At 34.9% G+C, this 15,846-nt stretch overlaps 3 protein-coding genes across 8 annotated transcripts; 2 read left to right on the top strand and 1 right to left on the bottom strand.

The window, feature by feature from the left end:
- Window positions 1-1,714: 1,714 nt before the first annotated feature.
- LOC104113111 (uncharacterized) lies at window positions 1,715-3,692 on the top strand. Of its 4 annotated transcripts, none has more exons than XM_009623208.4 (2): window positions 1,715-1,854; window positions 2,817-3,692. In XM_009623208.4, the coding sequence occupies exon 2, from the start codon at window positions 2,839-2,841 to the stop codon at window positions 3,499-3,501; it is 663 nt and encodes a 220-aa protein (XP_009621503.1). In that variant the 5' UTR covers window positions 1,715-1,854; window positions 2,817-2,838; the 3' UTR covers window positions 3,502-3,692. The 4 variants fall into 4 exon arrangements, with proteins under 4 accessions (XP_009621503.1, XP_009621504.1, XP_009621502.1 ...); XM_009623209.4 differs by having other exon boundaries at window positions 2,811-3,692; XM_009623207.4 differs by having other exon boundaries at window positions 2,773-3,692.
- A 2,662-nt stretch (window positions 3,693-6,354) lies between these two features.
- On the top strand, window positions 6,355-8,016 carry LOC104113112 (probable galacturonosyltransferase-like 1). Its single transcript, XM_009623210.4, has 2 exons — window positions 6,355-7,493; window positions 7,696-8,016. The coding sequence occupies exon 1, from the start codon at window positions 6,437-6,439 to the stop codon at window positions 7,490-7,492; it is 1,056 nt and encodes a 351-aa protein (XP_009621505.1). The 5' UTR covers window positions 6,355-6,436; the 3' UTR covers window position 7,493; window positions 7,696-8,016.
- A 3,621-nt stretch (window positions 8,017-11,637) lies between these two features.
- Window positions 11,638-15,578, bottom strand: LOC104113113 (vacuolar lysine transporter YPQ1). 3 transcript variants are annotated; one of them, XR_690165.4, is made up of 13 exons: window positions 15,228-15,577; window positions 14,927-14,969; window positions 14,780-14,806; window positions 14,552-14,650; window positions 14,350-14,459; window positions 13,757-13,928; window positions 13,319-13,411; window positions 13,133-13,228; window positions 12,992-13,012; window positions 12,820-12,878; window positions 12,446-12,536; window positions 12,123-12,330; window positions 11,638-12,034 (listed from the first exon to the last, which is right to left on the bottom strand). XR_690165.4 is itself a non-coding variant. In XM_009623211.4 (12 exons), exons 1-12 carry the CDS (start codon window positions 15,479-15,481, stop codon window positions 12,229-12,231), a joined length of 1,167 nt encoding a protein of 388 aa, XP_009621506.1. In that variant the 5' UTR covers window positions 15,482-15,577; the 3' UTR covers window positions 11,638-12,228. The 3 variants fall into 3 exon arrangements, 1 of the variants encoding a protein (XP_009621506.1); XM_009623211.4 differs by having other exon boundaries at window positions 11,638-12,330; XR_011414047.1 differs by lacking the exon at window positions 11,638-12,034 and having other exon boundaries at window positions 12,222-12,330; window positions 12,788-12,878; window positions 15,228-15,578.
- Window positions 15,579-15,846: the final 268 nt, after the last annotated feature.

Genomic DNA, 15,846 nt, shown 5'->3' with positions numbered 1-15,846 from the left:
GTATAATTGTATGTAAATTGTATTCTGTTATAGTTATATATATTATATTATTTGAATGTTGTATGAAAGTTGAAAAATAGTTGTATAAAGTATGAATCGTCGTATGAAATTTATATTTCCTCCGAACACTATTTTGTAAGATTCTAAAAGAGAACTCATATGTACATCACATCATCTTTTATGCTGAATTCCCCCGACATAAATTCCTCAAATCCATTTGCAGAGATAGATTCCTCAAACTGGAGTTGGGGTTGAAAAATATCATCTACTATCCCACTGTTAACTTCTTGATTTATGCCATTCACATAGCCGATGCCATTCATTGGCAAATTGTGCATGAATTTGTCTTGCAACTCTGAATTATTATAGCCAAAGTTATTATTGGAAGGATCAAAGTTGCGTGAGTTCTGAAAGTCTTGCCCATTAAATCGATCTAACGAAAGCCATTCCGCGAATAATACTTTGGGTAAATTACTCTTTTGAGGCTCTCTTGGAATGTCCACCTGTGAAGCAGATTGATCTGAATCAGCCAATGAGTAATTTGTATTTAAGTTACATACAATACAATTATATTCGTACAAATTTAATACCAATTGGTATATCTACAACAACATACATACTAAAAATAAATTTTATACAACTCATTATATAGTATACACTTATTTACAGCTTATCTACAACTTTCATACATTATTTTTACCCAGTTAAAATACATCTACAACATCATATAACTTAAATATAATTTTCATACAAATTTTATACAATATGTCTTTTGTATATTTTGTATCTGATTTGTATATATTTTGTATGTTGTGTGTGTTTCTTCCTCTCTAAAATTCCAATCAAAACTTTCTCTCTTAATATATTGTATGTCATGTCATGTCTTCTTCTTCTTCTTCTTCTTCTTCTTCTTCTTCTTCTTCTTCGAGTTTCAATCTGAAATTCAACTAAAACCAAGTCTAATTTTTACCAAACTCCCTCAAAATTGAGATATAAACTCCAAATAATATTTTTAATTATTTGCAACAACACCCAATCCAAACAAATAATAGTTTTTGAAAACCCAAATTCGAATTCAAAGCTTCAAAGCTTTTTAATGGTTGTCAATGGTGGAGAGTCAAACACTTTCAAAATGTATTGATTGACAATTTCAATTTGAACACCAATTGTGCAACATGAAAGAAAATTGCTAAGTTAAAACTCTATAGTAAAACGATTGAAATCCATTGATGAATTTCATTAAAAATATATACAACATGAAAGGATAAAAAATAGAGAACATCAGAGGAAGAAAAATTGGGAAAAGAACAGAGAATGAGAGATTGAGAGACATAGAGAGACGGAGAGAGAGAGAGAGAGAACGCGCAGGAGAGAGAGAGCGCACAGGAGGGAAAGAGAATAATGATGGGAAATAATTGATTCCTTATTCAATTTCTAACATAAAGGAATACTCATTTAATTTTTAAAATATATATAATTGGTAAATTATATATGCTTATATAATTAATTTGAAACTTGAGTAGGGAGGGTAATAAAGTTTCAAATAGTTTATAGGAAGGTAAAAATCCTAGATTATATTATTGAGAATGATCAAAATAATGGGCTTATGGGCCTAAGGTCCCGTTACACAACAGCCCAATAAAAGGGCAATGACGGTTGCAGTTGACCGTCTCCAGGTATAACTGAAATTAGAGACGAAATACGTAAGAACTTTGGGAGAGAGGGTGAAAAGCCCTAGAATCATCTTTGTTGGGATCAGTACTTGTTCAATACTAATTGAAGGGATCGAATTACCGCTTTTTATCTTCGATCCATTAATTGCCTCCGAATCCCCCTTGCTTTTCTTCAGAATCGGTACGTTGATAAATCCTCGGTGTCTTCCTTTCATATTATGCAATTTGCATGTCATGTGATTTTTTCTGATCTAATCTGCTTTTATTGTAAATCGAGAACCTTTTCTTCTTTTTTGATAGAAATATTTATTATTTGTCAGATTCAGGATGGTGGATAATTGTAGCTTTTACCTTGTTACATATGTTATTGAGGCGTTAAAAGGCAAATAATTTTCCAGTATTGGAATGAATTGGGCGCGAATTTAATGGAATTGTAATAGAAGATTGATATGGCCAATTTCAACTAGTTTGAGACTAAGGCGTAGTTATTGTTGTGTTGTTGTGACGTAGGGTTTGATCAGATTTGAGGTTTTTGTTTTATTGGGGGTTTCATCTTTATATTCTGCGCGTAGTTTTCCTTTGAGAAAGATGTTTGGCATAGGCAAATCAGTTAGATCTGCCATATTAGGATGGGGCTCTTTCATGCTTTGAATTGTTTTTGGTATAGCATGAAATATTTATCATTAGAATAATTTTCTGCCTAGAATGTTGTATCTTGGGAATATCACTTTATAATGTTTGGTTGGGCAGAGTATGCTTCAATATGGCAATGGCACAATGTGGAAGGTAGGATATGTGGATAGTATATTGGTGATATTTTACCGTACTGAAGGTTGACATCACTTTAGGTTTTAGTCTAAGCAAATCATACTGTGTAAGAATTAAGATGTTTTTTTATATGAAAATAATGTGATGGAAGTCATTTTCCCCTTTGTTGTGGAAAATACTTTACTTGCGATAGAACATTTTAAACTATTCAATTTAATCAAGTATTAGTGATATTATTTTCTGCCCAGCCAAACAAACTTATTGAGGTGTACTTGAATGAACTTGATTTTGTATTCATCTTAACATCTGACATTTATTCTTTTTGGCGAAGCCCTTAATACTCGTAATTGACAGGTTAAGGTTTTGAAGTTTCAGAATACAGATATATCTGAGTGAGATGCAAGACTCATCTACCAGGGCATTTGAAAGCTCTTCTTCTTCCTCTGGGGATGGGAGCAATGATGCTGGTGATTTTGAATGCAATATCTGTTTTGAATTGGCGCAAGATCCCATTGTGACACTCTGTGGTCACCTCTACTGTTGGCCATGCCTTTATAGATGGCTACGTCTTCACTCACAATCCCATGAATGCCCTGTTTGTAAGGCCCTTATTCAGGAGGAGAAATTAGTTCCTCTTTATGGCAGAGGAAGGACTTCTACTGATCCCAGATCGAAACCAATCTCCGGCCTTGAAATTCCTAATAGGCCTGCAGGACAACGACCTGAAACAGCTCCTCAACCTCAATCAAATAATATTCCTAATCTTGGATTTGGTCATATGGGAGGATTTTTTCCAACAGCAACTGCAAGATTTGGTAACTTTACAATGTCGGCTGGTTTTGGTGGATTGTTCCCTTCGTTACTCAGCTTCCAGTTTCATGGATTCCCTGGCCCGACAGCGTATCCTACCACATCAAATTACCCATTTGGATATACTCCTGCATATCATGGGCCACATGTTCGTAACGCTCAAGACACAACCCAAGTACAGGCAGATAGCAATATTAAGTTTATGTTCTTACTTGTTGGTTTTCTTGTGCTCATTTATTTGTTGGGCTAAAGAATGGACTCAGTCCATGCCTGATGCTAACTGTGGCTGTCAGATTTTGTGCATGTGGATATGTCAATTTTGCACTCTCTATGAAGTTTCTACTCAAATATTACTTTGGTGATATGTAGATGCTGGGCACTTTGTTAATTTCAAGTAAACAGTTTATCTCTGTGTGAAATGTGTATATTTTGAATTCGCAAGGTGCTTCTAGCATGTTTTTCCCCTCCCCCTTGTAAGAATACCAATGAGACACATGGTCTTGTTGGCAGTTGATGATCTTCAGTTATGTGCTTATTAGTTGGCTAGTTTTCTTCTTTTGTTTTTGAAGTTTGGCTGTTCATGCTAGCTAGCCAAGCATAGCTACCTTTAGTTAACACTGGAATTTTGCTGGAGGTGTACTGTGATTCTTCGTTACTAGTCTAAGATCATTCTCCAATCCCACTTTACCCAAAAGAAAAGAGGATTTATAGTGAGATAGTGGAATAGACAATGTGGCTTCTTGTGTTTTGTGTTGAATTTGATTGTAGTCACATTGTCTTTGAAAGATGATAAAATGGCCTTTGTAATGAGCTGCTTTTTCTTTAATAATGGTGGGCTGGCGTCCTATCAGGAGGCACTACCTTCAGTCTAATTTGGTTACAGAAGTCGGGACTATTTTGAGATTTTTCCATGCGTTGAAATATTTTTTCACCAAAAGAGAAGCACGTCCTTTCACTTATTACCCTAATATTGATGCTATTATGGTTGAAATTTAATTGCAAAAGCAAAACCAAAGCATTATCACTATACCCTATTTCGCACTGTTATATTACCATATGCCACTTATCTTTACGCAAACTAGAAATAATATAAAAGATTTTTCTAAATAGAACAAATTTTCGTATGAAATATCTTCTTTTTGTTGTATCAAACTCAGCGTGCTGCTTATCTTGTTGCTTCTCCATTTTTCTGTAGCTCGCAGTTGATCTTCATGAGTTAACAACACGTGGTTAAACTAGAGTTGCTCTTTTAACGAAAAGATCTTACATATACATGTTCCTTGAGATATGATGGTGCTGCGTTGCGTGGAGACATATACACGTTCCTTGAGAATGTAGCCTATACTCTGTGTTAAAATTTCTGTATTTTCTTCAAAATTTTGACCTCTACTTGGTCAAAACAATTATGAGCCCAAAGTTCTTTTCTTGACGAAAAAAGGATTGCACAAAGAAGGAAATTTATGGACAAGATATAGATTTCGTTCTTCTAACGAAATATTTTACGATGCGACTCGTGAGAATCAATAGACCCTTATCATAAATTGCTCCAATTAATGGAAGGTATCCTGATAATGACAAAGTTCTTGATGGATAAGCAGCTAGAAAGATGGATGAAATAGTCCTTTCTGTTGGAAGATTTAAAAGCTTAAAGCATGAGCATGTGAAAGAGCACATGGGAATCCATCATTTATTCATCGTTTAGGGTCCTGTCCAATTAATGAAGCAACTGTTATACCATACTGATTGTTTCTTATGCGTTCACTATACCTTAAGCAACATGGATCTACATCAACTTAAGCCAATGGTTCTTAAGTTCCCTAATTAATGACGGAGTACTCTTCTATTGATAAAAAAATTTCTCATTTTTTGATTGCTTTTCTCTTATACTTCACTTAGGAACTCGTTAATTTTACCAATAAAAAGCAAGTTCTCAGCTTACCGCAATTAAGGGCAAGCATCTTGTTAATAAAGAGCAGCATATCTCATTAGTGGATCACATGGGGTCATTAAGGAAGAGAAGTCCCTATTAAGAGTTACTTTTTGCTACTAGTAGTTTCCACTTCCCTTGTAAGATGATCTTTCCCTGTTGCAATCGACCCTCCATATGCGAACTTACAATTAGTGCCGTTTCAGTTGAGAAAAAGTAAATAGAGGGGACAAATAAAAACAAGAAATAGGGCGATGATAGATTTTTTGAAAGGGAAATGGTATCACAAGTAGGCCCATCTGCATTTACACCTGTAGGGAATTTCAGTAGGGATTTGACTAATGCTTCAATAGCTAAAGAAAGGAGTAGGTTTCCAAATTAAATGGCCTGTCGATATAGAAATTGCACAACAGTACAAGTCAAATGGAAACCTTTCGAACTAAGAAGCTAACGTTTGTAATTCGTTTCATTGAGAGTTATTCTCCTTTAGGACTTTCTACCAACCAGCTAAAGAGCAGTATAACTAAGAAGTAAATGACATTTTCATCTGCAACATGTTTTTGCACTATTCAAAGCATATCTGTTTTATTTGGATATATGAATGGCCTGAAGTGAGGGTGTAGATATTAACTCGAAATGGTGGGCTGAACTAAAGAGAAGCAATTAGCCTTAATTATTACATCTGACGGCGGTATTTCCTTAACCCAACAATTTAGGAAAGAAGAGGGCCTCTTGCCCCCCCCCCCCCCCCACAAAAAGGCAAGGGACCCGTCGGCACTTTCATCACCCAAGCTCCCTATAGTCAAATGTAACTATGTCGGTGTCCTTACTTTCTTTCTAAATGAAAAAGAAAAGTTGGTCTAAACTTAAAAATATAGATGTTTTATGATTTTATTTTATTTGATGATGTTTGTCTGGACAAGATACGTAAAGAAAAGAAAATATTTGAAATTTAGTCTAAAATATGTTGTGTAGCTAATAAGATCATATAAATAAAAAATAAAGAGTATTATATAAACTAAACCAGAAGGAGTATCATCTTCTTACTATTCCTACGATATTTAGGAAATCAGATTACCTTTTCTTTGACTATTTGACTTCAATCTTTTTGAATGTTTCCTAAATTAAATATCTTATATTATAAAAATTATATTCATAAACCTTTTCTGTACTTTCTAAATTTACAGGGCAAAGAAGTTCTGTCTGATACATATAAGTAGGAAATTTGTGTGCCTATGATTGTTTGTTTGTCTCCATAATGCCAAAACTTGGGAGTTCCAGGGGCAGGATTCTGCTTTTGCTATTGTTGATCTTCTTCTCCTTATTTACACAAAATGTCGCTACTGCTACAAGCAAGACTAATTCCAATCTCAGTTTTAAAGAAGCCCCAAAATTCTACAACTCCCCTTCTTGTTCTGCCATCAATTCTTTAAAAAATGCCGTACATGTAGCTATGACCCTTGATATAGCTTACCTCCGAGGTTCAATGGCTGCGATTCTTTCTGTGCTTCAACACTCTTCTTGCCCTGAAAATATCATTTTCCACTTCGTGGCCTCTTCTTCTGCTGAAACCACACACTTGAACCTTACAATTGCGAAATCTTTCCCTTATCTTCACTTCACAATTTATCCAATCCAAGATATTGCAGCCGTTGCAGGACTAATTTCCACTTCCATTCGCTCTGCTTTAGATTGTCCTTTAAATTACGCTCGCAATTATCTTGCTGATCTACTTCCTCAATACCTCCACAAAGTCGTTTATCTTGATTCTGACCTTGTTCTCGTAGACGACATTGGTAAATTAGCAGCAACACCTCTAACAGAGGACTCTGTTTTAGCAGCACCTGAATATTGCAATGCCAATTTCACTACTTACTTCACGCCCACGTTTTGGTCTAACCCTTCACTTTCCTTAACTTTCGCGAACCGAAACCGAAAACCTTGTTATTTCAACACTGGTGTTATGGTTATTGATCTTGATAGATGGAGAGCAGGGGATTATACTACAAAGATTGTGGAGTGGATGGAGTTGCAAAAGAGAATGAGGATTTATGAATTGGGTTCTTTACCGCCTTTTCTACTTGTTTTTGCTGGAAATATAGCTCCTGTAGATCATAGGTGGAACCAACATGGTCTAGGCGGAGATAATTTTCGTGGACTCTGCCGAGATTTGCACCCTGGTCCGGTTAGCCTGTTGCATTGGAGCGGAAAGGGGAAGCCTTGGGTTCGACTCGATTCGAACTACCCTTGTCCCCTAGATGCCCTCTGGGCACCTTATGATCTGCTGCAAACACCTTATACTCTTGAATCTTAAGGTACTTTACTCAATCCAAAAACGCCGCTCTTGTTGAATTGTCTGATCATCTTATTCAAAAGTCTACACTATTCGAAAGAATACAATTTTTATTTACTTAAGCTTTTGCAGTTTCCACTAACCTTATAATTGCATCTAGTGATCTGCTTCGTATGTTCTTGAAGTTCCCTAATAGACTTCTATACGTGCTTCTATGGTTTCAGGTGTCTTAGAAATTGCAGTAAATTAGTTAAAGAGATCGAGAGTAGAGATCTGTGTCTTGAGATCCTCCTCGATTGCGTTATGTACAGTATTTGTCTCTCTTCGCGGAGACCCTGAAAGGGCTAAGGTGAGGGTTGTTATTATTTTCTCGTAGATTACAATATACAGTTGCCAAGAATTATACACTGGCACTTAACTAGAGTACTTTTTTTGAATGTACGAGATGAAAACATATACTACTACTATTTGCAGTTGAGTTTACTACAGAATGAAAAAACAGGCAGGTTCTCACCTCTTTGGCATAAATATATTGTTATCGGAAATGAATCTTAGAGCATTCATACAATCAAACGATTAAAAGACCAAGATAATTCAAATAGTGCTTATGTACAGTAGCAATTAGTAATTTTAACACAGATAATTAATATTGTTAATGTGTGATTCTTGAAGTTTTAATCTCAAATCTAAATAATGCTTAGCTAAAGTGGCATCTGATCTGAGCTCTGCTAAAAAACTTAGCTTGAGTTCTAAATTTTCATGCAGCTCCAGTTGTGCTTAATTTCTCTATCTTGCTTTTTAATTTTAGTGGAGAAAGATTTGGGTTAACTCACACGCGGATATAACGTACTATTAGTAATTTTTCTAGGTTTTAGCCTTCTCATCCTTATAGCTTTTTCTAAACAATGGAGTATAAAATAAAATGGAAAACAAACAGGCTACCATTTGTACTTGTTCATCCAAATCTTATATCCATTTTCTCTCTTCTAAGCTGTTGTTCAATTTGCCGCTTATCTTTTCCCTTTTAACTTTTTATCCCGACTATAGTCAATATCCTTCTATGATTACTTTTCTCATCGTTTTATACTCCTAATACTTAAGAGGTAAGAAAAACGAAAAACAGGTGAAAAAGAAAAAGGAACATGAAAAAGAAAAGGGGGGGTGGGGGTTGGGGGGGGGGGGGGGGAGTGTCGGTAGAGTATCTTTTAATTCGTGTTGGGCGGGATAGGGAGAATAAAGAAACAAAAACACATGGTCAAAAGTCAAAACATTCAGTTTCTGCTAAAGGCATTGCGCATTTGACGCGATCCCATAATATATTAGTTGTAGTAATTAATTTATCATGTGAACTGGGGCTGGGTTCCCAAACTACTTAGATATTGGGATTTTTACCCAATTTCAAATTCAATATTTAATTTTTCTAGCCGAATATATAAATTATACACGTATTATATATGAATTGTATATATATTATATACTTATATCCATTGGCTATTTTTAGTGTATGGAATTGGGTAGGCGGCTAATAGGATTAATTCTTCTTTCTTATTTTAAAACTTTACTGTTCGTCTGGATAAAAGTTACTAAATTATCGTGAACCTCATATTACACTATAGATATGCTTCTGCCCTCTTCGTTTAAAAATAGGTAATCGGTAAATTTGATTTAATCAATTTCACTATTACTTAGTGTGTGACTACCGTAAGAAAAGTTTAATTCTATAAACTCTCTTTGATCGAATTGAATACTACTATCAATTTTGTTAATGTTACTCTTCTCTTTTTTGTAGTAAACAATTTTTGGTAACTCAAACTAAACGTACATATATACCCTATAAAAAGTCGTTAAAATTAACATTGACTTACATAGAGATGAGTAGATACATGCATGTTTTAGACTTTCCGTTTTATGAGTACAATACATTTGAGAGTTAAGTGATTTCGGTTTTGATCGGGAAAGAATTTTCTTGACTGTTAAGTGAATATTCAGAATTGGACTTTAGTTTGCAGAAATATGATCAAATGGAACCTCTGGTAGAAGTTCAAATGTTAGAAGCTTTTGGAATTGAATTCCGGCCTAAAGTTTAGGTTATCATTTGAAATGAAGTTTGCTCTTTATCAAGTTAAAGTGTAAAATCACTATTTGAAATTATATTTGTAAATTCAACAAAGAACTTGCTTGTTAGAATTTTTTTTTTTTTTTTGGGTCAAACCAATAAAGTAGGCTAAGATTGAGCCACACTGAACAGGCCTACACTGAAGATAAGGAATTTGTGGGTAAAAGCTTCTCCTCATCGAATTGTTAAAATACTAGTCCGGACATTTATACTAAATTATATTAAATTATCAAGATTTAAATATTCGATGCTAATAAATTTTACTGAATTTGTGATTCATTAAGTGCGGGTGCTGCCTTCTCAGAAGTTTGTATTATAGCCCCTACAAGAAAGCACAATTTAAGTTTTAGTCAACGACTCATCCGCTAGTTCTAGACTTTTAGAAGTCCAATTAATTACTACATTACTTTCAAGGCCAAAGCTTTTAAAATGAGAAAGGAAATGTACGCATGACTCTGTCGGCGAACTTTCTAAGTGGAGCAACTTATTAAGCCATGATTTATGCCCCTGAACCCGCTTAAGAATAATTACTGTAACACAATTTGTATCCCCACTGATGCATATATCAATGATGACTTTGTATATTGTCGGAATCAAGCTCGATTATGACATGGCAAGTTAAGCTCCGAACATGACAATTAAAGACCGAAGATCGACCTCGAGTCTCACCGAATTAGAATCCGGGGTCAGAACATCTATCTTCGGGAACATTAAATTCGTAATCCGGGAGTCGACCTTAGCCCCGATCGAGCTCGAAGAAATATTGTTAGCATAACCAACAGAAGACCGAAATATCCGTTACCGGTTGGGTGTTACGACGGGAATTTTGGCGCGTATCAGTAAGGAACTGGCAATTAGCTAATCAAGGAATTTTTACCTTTTATAAAATTGTACCTAAAGTAAGACTCATCTACTATATAAAGGAGGTATGGTAATTTATTGAGGACATGATAACACGCCTCCCTAAGCAATAAATTGTTATTATTTCTCTTTAAGCTCTTGTTCTTCTGTATCCTAACACTGATCGAAGCGTACCTGACTCGAGGGTGGCTAACCTTCCAAGGCTGATACTATTCAATTCGTGTGGTTTGCATTTACTTTATCATTATTTATTTCAATTGCGATCTAATTTATCATTTTATATCAAAGTTAGTCCATGTATCCTTAAAACCATTTACAAATTCAATTGTTATCCGATTTTGAGGATAAACAGACTTATTATTTCGATAATCATTTTTTCAAACCAAAAAAGTTATATATACACTTTCTAGAAATCTTACATATAGAAGACAATGTTAAAAATATAATTAAATAAATAAAAATAAAAATACTCTCTAATAATTAAAATTCTATTATCAAAAAAAATTTTACATGCTTGAACTTAAAAAGAAATCAGATTTTCACGTGCAGTGCGTCTTTGATATGTACATAATTAAATAAAAAAAAAAAATTCAACTCTAACCGGTTAAACTTAATGAAATGATAATTTTCATGCACAATGTGTCATTACAACTGCTGTCACAGCACCACGTTCATATGGCATACTGCATACATGGCTGAATGCAGATGCGAACAAGTCGTGATATTTTCAAAGTCGATCTTTGCGCTCCACCTTTCAATGAAGACTTTCTTGAACTGACCATTCACTTGGCCAAAAAAGACACTGAATTTTCTCATTGTCATAGAAACTTCGCAGGTTTTCTGGACCAACCGGCCCATAAGCCTCTCTGATCATATGCAGGCCATGATCCACTCCGTCTATATTCTACGGCAGACAGATGTTTTGGTGCCACACCACTGTCAAGTTAGAGGTACAATAAAGTTGTAGTCTTGTTATTAAGAATCCAGAAAGATTATTACTCATTCCGGTCTATTTTAATTGATTTTTTAATTTTTTTTACAATTCATAATATTTAATTTTTTCTGATATCAAAAAGAAATTAATTTTTTTTTTTTAAAAGTTACCCTTGAAATAAAGAGCCTAAAAGTAATTATTGTATAATATAATTAATTTTATTATTAATTAATGCTAAAAATAAATTTCTTAGTATGTGTAAAAACAGCCATAAAATCAATTAAACTAAACCGGAAGGATTATAGATAATACACCCGTATAACGTATTATTTTTAAACGAAATGTAAGTGACACTATAAGACAGGGTGGTTCAACTGGTAAGTACTCTTCATCTTCAACCCTAAGATTGGCGGCTCGAATCACCAAACTACCAAAGTGAGAAAACTCCTGAAAAGGGGGGTTATCAACCCAAAACGAGAAAAAAAAGTCTAGCTATGCTATAAATAACGTATGCCATAGCTCATACTCTAAACAAACATACTCGAGTACTTAAAACGACTAATTAAATTATAAGTTTCGACAAGCTTTTAAAGGTCTCCAAACTGAATAATCTCTCCAATTCTTCTATAGGCTTAAAAAAGAACTCATCAACCTGAAGACAATCAGGAAAACATAGGTCAAAGAGATCTTACAATTGAAAGGGAAAAAAAAATAAAGAAGGGATGTAAGACTCGATTTACAAGGAGAAATAACCGCAAACATCTTTCGGTATTTTGGAGATTTGGTTCCACGACTTCACATCTAGTATATAATAGAGCAGCAACACACATTGTTTGCACTTTTCCTTCAATATTTATCCGCTTCTTTGTAGGCTCCTTCATCATCTCTGTCATTGGAAGTGGAAGACTGCTTTCGGAAGTATTTGTAGTACACATATTGTAATATGATCTAAAGTTGTGTTAAGGCACGGCATTCGCGAAGAACGAATAAATTAGTACTGTGTACGAAAACAATAGATAAATGCATGCTTCTAAAAGGAATACTAAGAGGAATAGGAGGATACAAATAAATCTAGCACAACGCAGACAACAGCATCCAACAACCAAGGCATATTGGCCTTAATCTTACTCCATTCTGTTGATCTAAGTAGTATACTGCATCATGTAAACATAATAAGTGAATTAGGAGCATGTAGCACGGTATTGGATACATTTTAACGATGAATTTACAGGGATGGATTTAAGTTAAATGCACTAATAGTACAAATAATCTTTACATCATCAGTATAATTTAACCTTTATAGTGAATTACTTGGATAAAATTACATGCAAATTAATATTTTAAGTGAGCAGATTGAGTAAAATATTGTACTTCTTAAAACTAACACTCTAGCAAAAGTGCTTACTATACAGAGTAAATAACGGGAGAATTAGCTACCTCCCTACGTAAGAGACATTGGCGATGAGTGCAAAGACGAACATGAGAGGATTTAAACCCTGTGCATTGTGCAAAAAAAAGCACGTTAGACTTCAGCAGTGATGTCCAAGATGCAAGTTATGCCTTGTACAGAGTAAAAACAATTCAGAAGAGAATTAATTCTGTGGAATACCTCGACATTCCCTCGTTTAATCTGTCAAGCAAAGAAACATGTTTAGTGGCTTTGGCATCAAAATTCCATTAAACAAAATAAGGATTCAACATTAACTGTTAATTAGCATTTTGTTAGAGTGATCTGAAATTAATGACTTACGTTTAACCAAATTTGAGGTAGCCGACCACCCATGTAAACAGCAGCCATCATCCACCCCAAAACTTGGCCAACCGCACTGTGTTCCGTCCCGTGCTCCTGCCAAAAGAAGGAATTTTTCACGAATTATACCATCAATAACCTTGTCATTGTCAGGATCTCGTGGTGCAATTACTGAAAGGAGCATACTTGTAATAGTTTTCTTCCACCAAACCCAACAATTAAAGCCTTTGTCTGGTGAGGCAGTCCCGACGATGTGGCTAAGAACGCTCCATAACCTGCCTGGATATATTTTACCATTGAAATTTACTATCTCAGCTTAAGAAAACAAAACAACAGTACAAGAGATTTTTTACATTATCATTGTATTTACGGATCCGTTGTATTTAACCCGTTGTAACAAATTAACTGCCTCATTTTTCAAATAACTACTTCACTTATTATGGACAACGCATGTAATTATCTTTTAAATATTGACGTAAATATGCTGGCATATCACTTTCTGCAGTACAGTAAACAATTTGTATGAGCAAGTTGCGAGAGCAGTAAACTTCTGTTTTGCACATTATACATCCACTAAAAGATTAAATCAATATAAAAATTAATAGGAGGAGGAGATTCACTTACAGATCGTGGGATAGGCTTGGGTTGGCTAACGGAAATATTTTGTGGTGCATCAACTGTGTCCTCATCTGAAGAGTAATTGTGGTTAAGCCCCACTGCTGACGGTCCACTTGCAATAGGCCTTAGATTGGACCTAAATGGCGGGGTTGCACTGCCGGCCAATGATCTTGCAGACCTGCTCTCAAATACTTAAATATTCTTAGCAACCACTTAGTCTAATTCTTTTGTTTTGTCTAACGGTATCTGAAATTCATTTGTCCAAATCGTCGGAATAAGCGCTCCCCACCAGAAATTCCTCTATTCCGCATACTTGGATCCAAGACCTTTGATTAAGGGTGGAGAAATCTCATCTACCACACGACATTCCATTTTGGTAAATTAATCTAATTAGTTTATCAAAGCTAATTACAGATATTTTATTAAAACGTGTAGATTGGTAATCTGAAAAAAGTATACATCAAATCATGTTAATATACCATGATTGAAAGACACGTTTTGTGTAAGTATTTGTTGTGATAAATACATCAGCTACACGGGGCAAGTGCTCGTTCTAACATCTCAAAGTAAACAAATGGAGAAAAAGAGCAGAGACTCACGTGAAATAGAAGTCCATACGGCGTGAAGCGGATACTCCTATGCCTTTGGGTATTGGAATCCCTGAATCTGTTGGTTTTTGTGGTCTCAAAGGCTTCTTCACTTCTTCAACCTAATTAATTAAGTTAATCAAATCATCTTTCTATAAGCTCTTATTGTTGCACTGAAATAGCACATTACAGACTTGGAAACGTTAATATGTACCTCTTGACCAGAGTCATCATCTCTGTGTTTCCAGCACCTATAGAAATAGTCATAGTACAAGCTTTGCAGCACTAGTATTATAGTAGTAGTTGTGTAGAGCTGTTCCATAGCAGATCCATTAGAATAAAGAAAAAGAAACTCGTAATAAGCAAGTATTATTTAGTAAACATAAATCAGCTTTCAATTAAGAAAAAAAAGATGGGAATATTGGATAAGCATTTGTATTACCACAGCTGTGTACAGTTGAGTCGGCAACTGCATGAAGTAGAAAGAAATCAAAATATCAGAGACTTCAACGGCGCGCCATTCGATGAGAGAAACCAAAGCGGTTTAATTAACTTCATGATTGAAATTAAAGTTCTAATTTAAGCTCACCGTTGCAGGCTCAAGAAGGCAACCTGCTAGATTGAATATGTCACTGCATCGAACATAACGAACATATATACATTTTTAATTAGAATGGTTAAATTAAGAGGTCCTATTGAAAGAAAGAAAAATCCTATAGCACTCTGATTAAATAATAACAACTAAAATTCAATTCCAAGCAAGTCAGAATCGATTGAATGAATTTTCGGTTCATGTCAATCCTGAACTTTGGAGTGTGCCTAGGTGAGCACGTCCAACAAATACTGTGAAAATTGAAGAAAATGGTAAATGAAAGGTGAAAGAAACTAACCCGCCAACCCAACCAAGAAGGAAAAGAAGTGAAACGCCATGGCTTGATTTAGTTCTGAAGTTGGTGATAATTTGTGGGACTTCAGCGACAGCCCAACAGAAGAGGCTGACAAGACCAAAAGCAAAGGAGAATTCATCACTTAGGTTGCAAAGGCAATCCTTGAAATACCTATTCACCCAACCAATACATGGTTTTTTCTCCTTAACACAGTACGCTATTAAATTCTTCTGCCGTAATGACATTATGGCCTTCATTTCCTCTCTTAGTTTCTACTGTTTGGTGTCTTCTAAAGATGATGAAGTATCGAAGAATAAACTGCGCGACACATATATAGGATATTAGCCCCTCGGTGCTCTATGTGGAACAGAAATGCTCAAGACTAGGACAAAAATATAAGAAAGACATTCTCGACTCCTCGGAGTCTGTGATATTGTTGCCTGCTTTTACGATTCTACCCCTGAAAAGTGAAAATTTCTTTCAATTGACAAGTACGCTAATATGGATCAAGATCGAAAATTATAAGGAAACTAGCTATTTCCGTTTATAAGTAGTTTATTGTAAAAATTAGTTAATTTATAAAATATTATTAATATTAGCTAATTAGCTATTAAAAAAAGTC

The sequence above is a fragment of the Nicotiana tomentosiformis genome, chromosome 2 (genome assembly GCF_000390325.3).
Source record: "Nicotiana tomentosiformis chromosome 2, ASM39032v3, whole genome shotgun sequence".
NCBI lineage: Eukaryota > Viridiplantae > Streptophyta > Magnoliopsida > Solanales > Solanaceae > Nicotiana > Nicotiana tomentosiformis.
The sequence above is the reverse complement of the archived record's forward strand: the minus strand, read 5'-3'. Positions and strand labels throughout refer to the sequence as shown.

Coding starts and splice junctions, on each gene's coding strand:
- LOC104113111 (XM_009623208.4), top strand. CDS start 2,839: ATGCAAGACTCATCTACCAGGGCATTTGAAAGCTCTTCTTCTTCCTCT.
- LOC104113112 (XM_009623210.4), top strand. CDS start 6,437: ATGCCAAAACTTGGGAGTTCCAGGGGCAGGATTCTGCTTTTGCTATTG.
- LOC104113113 (XM_009623211.4), bottom strand. CDS start 15,481: ATGAAGGCCATAATGTCATTACGGCAGAAGAATTTAATAGCGTACTGT. Junction 14,807..14,926: donor GCCTTCTTGAGCCTGCAACG/GTGAGCTTAAAT, acceptor TACTTCATGCAG/TTGCCGACTCAACTGTACAC. Junction 14,460..14,551: donor ATGATGACTCTGGTCAAGAG/GTACATATTAAC, acceptor TTAATTAATTAG/GTTGAAGAAGTGAAGAAGCC.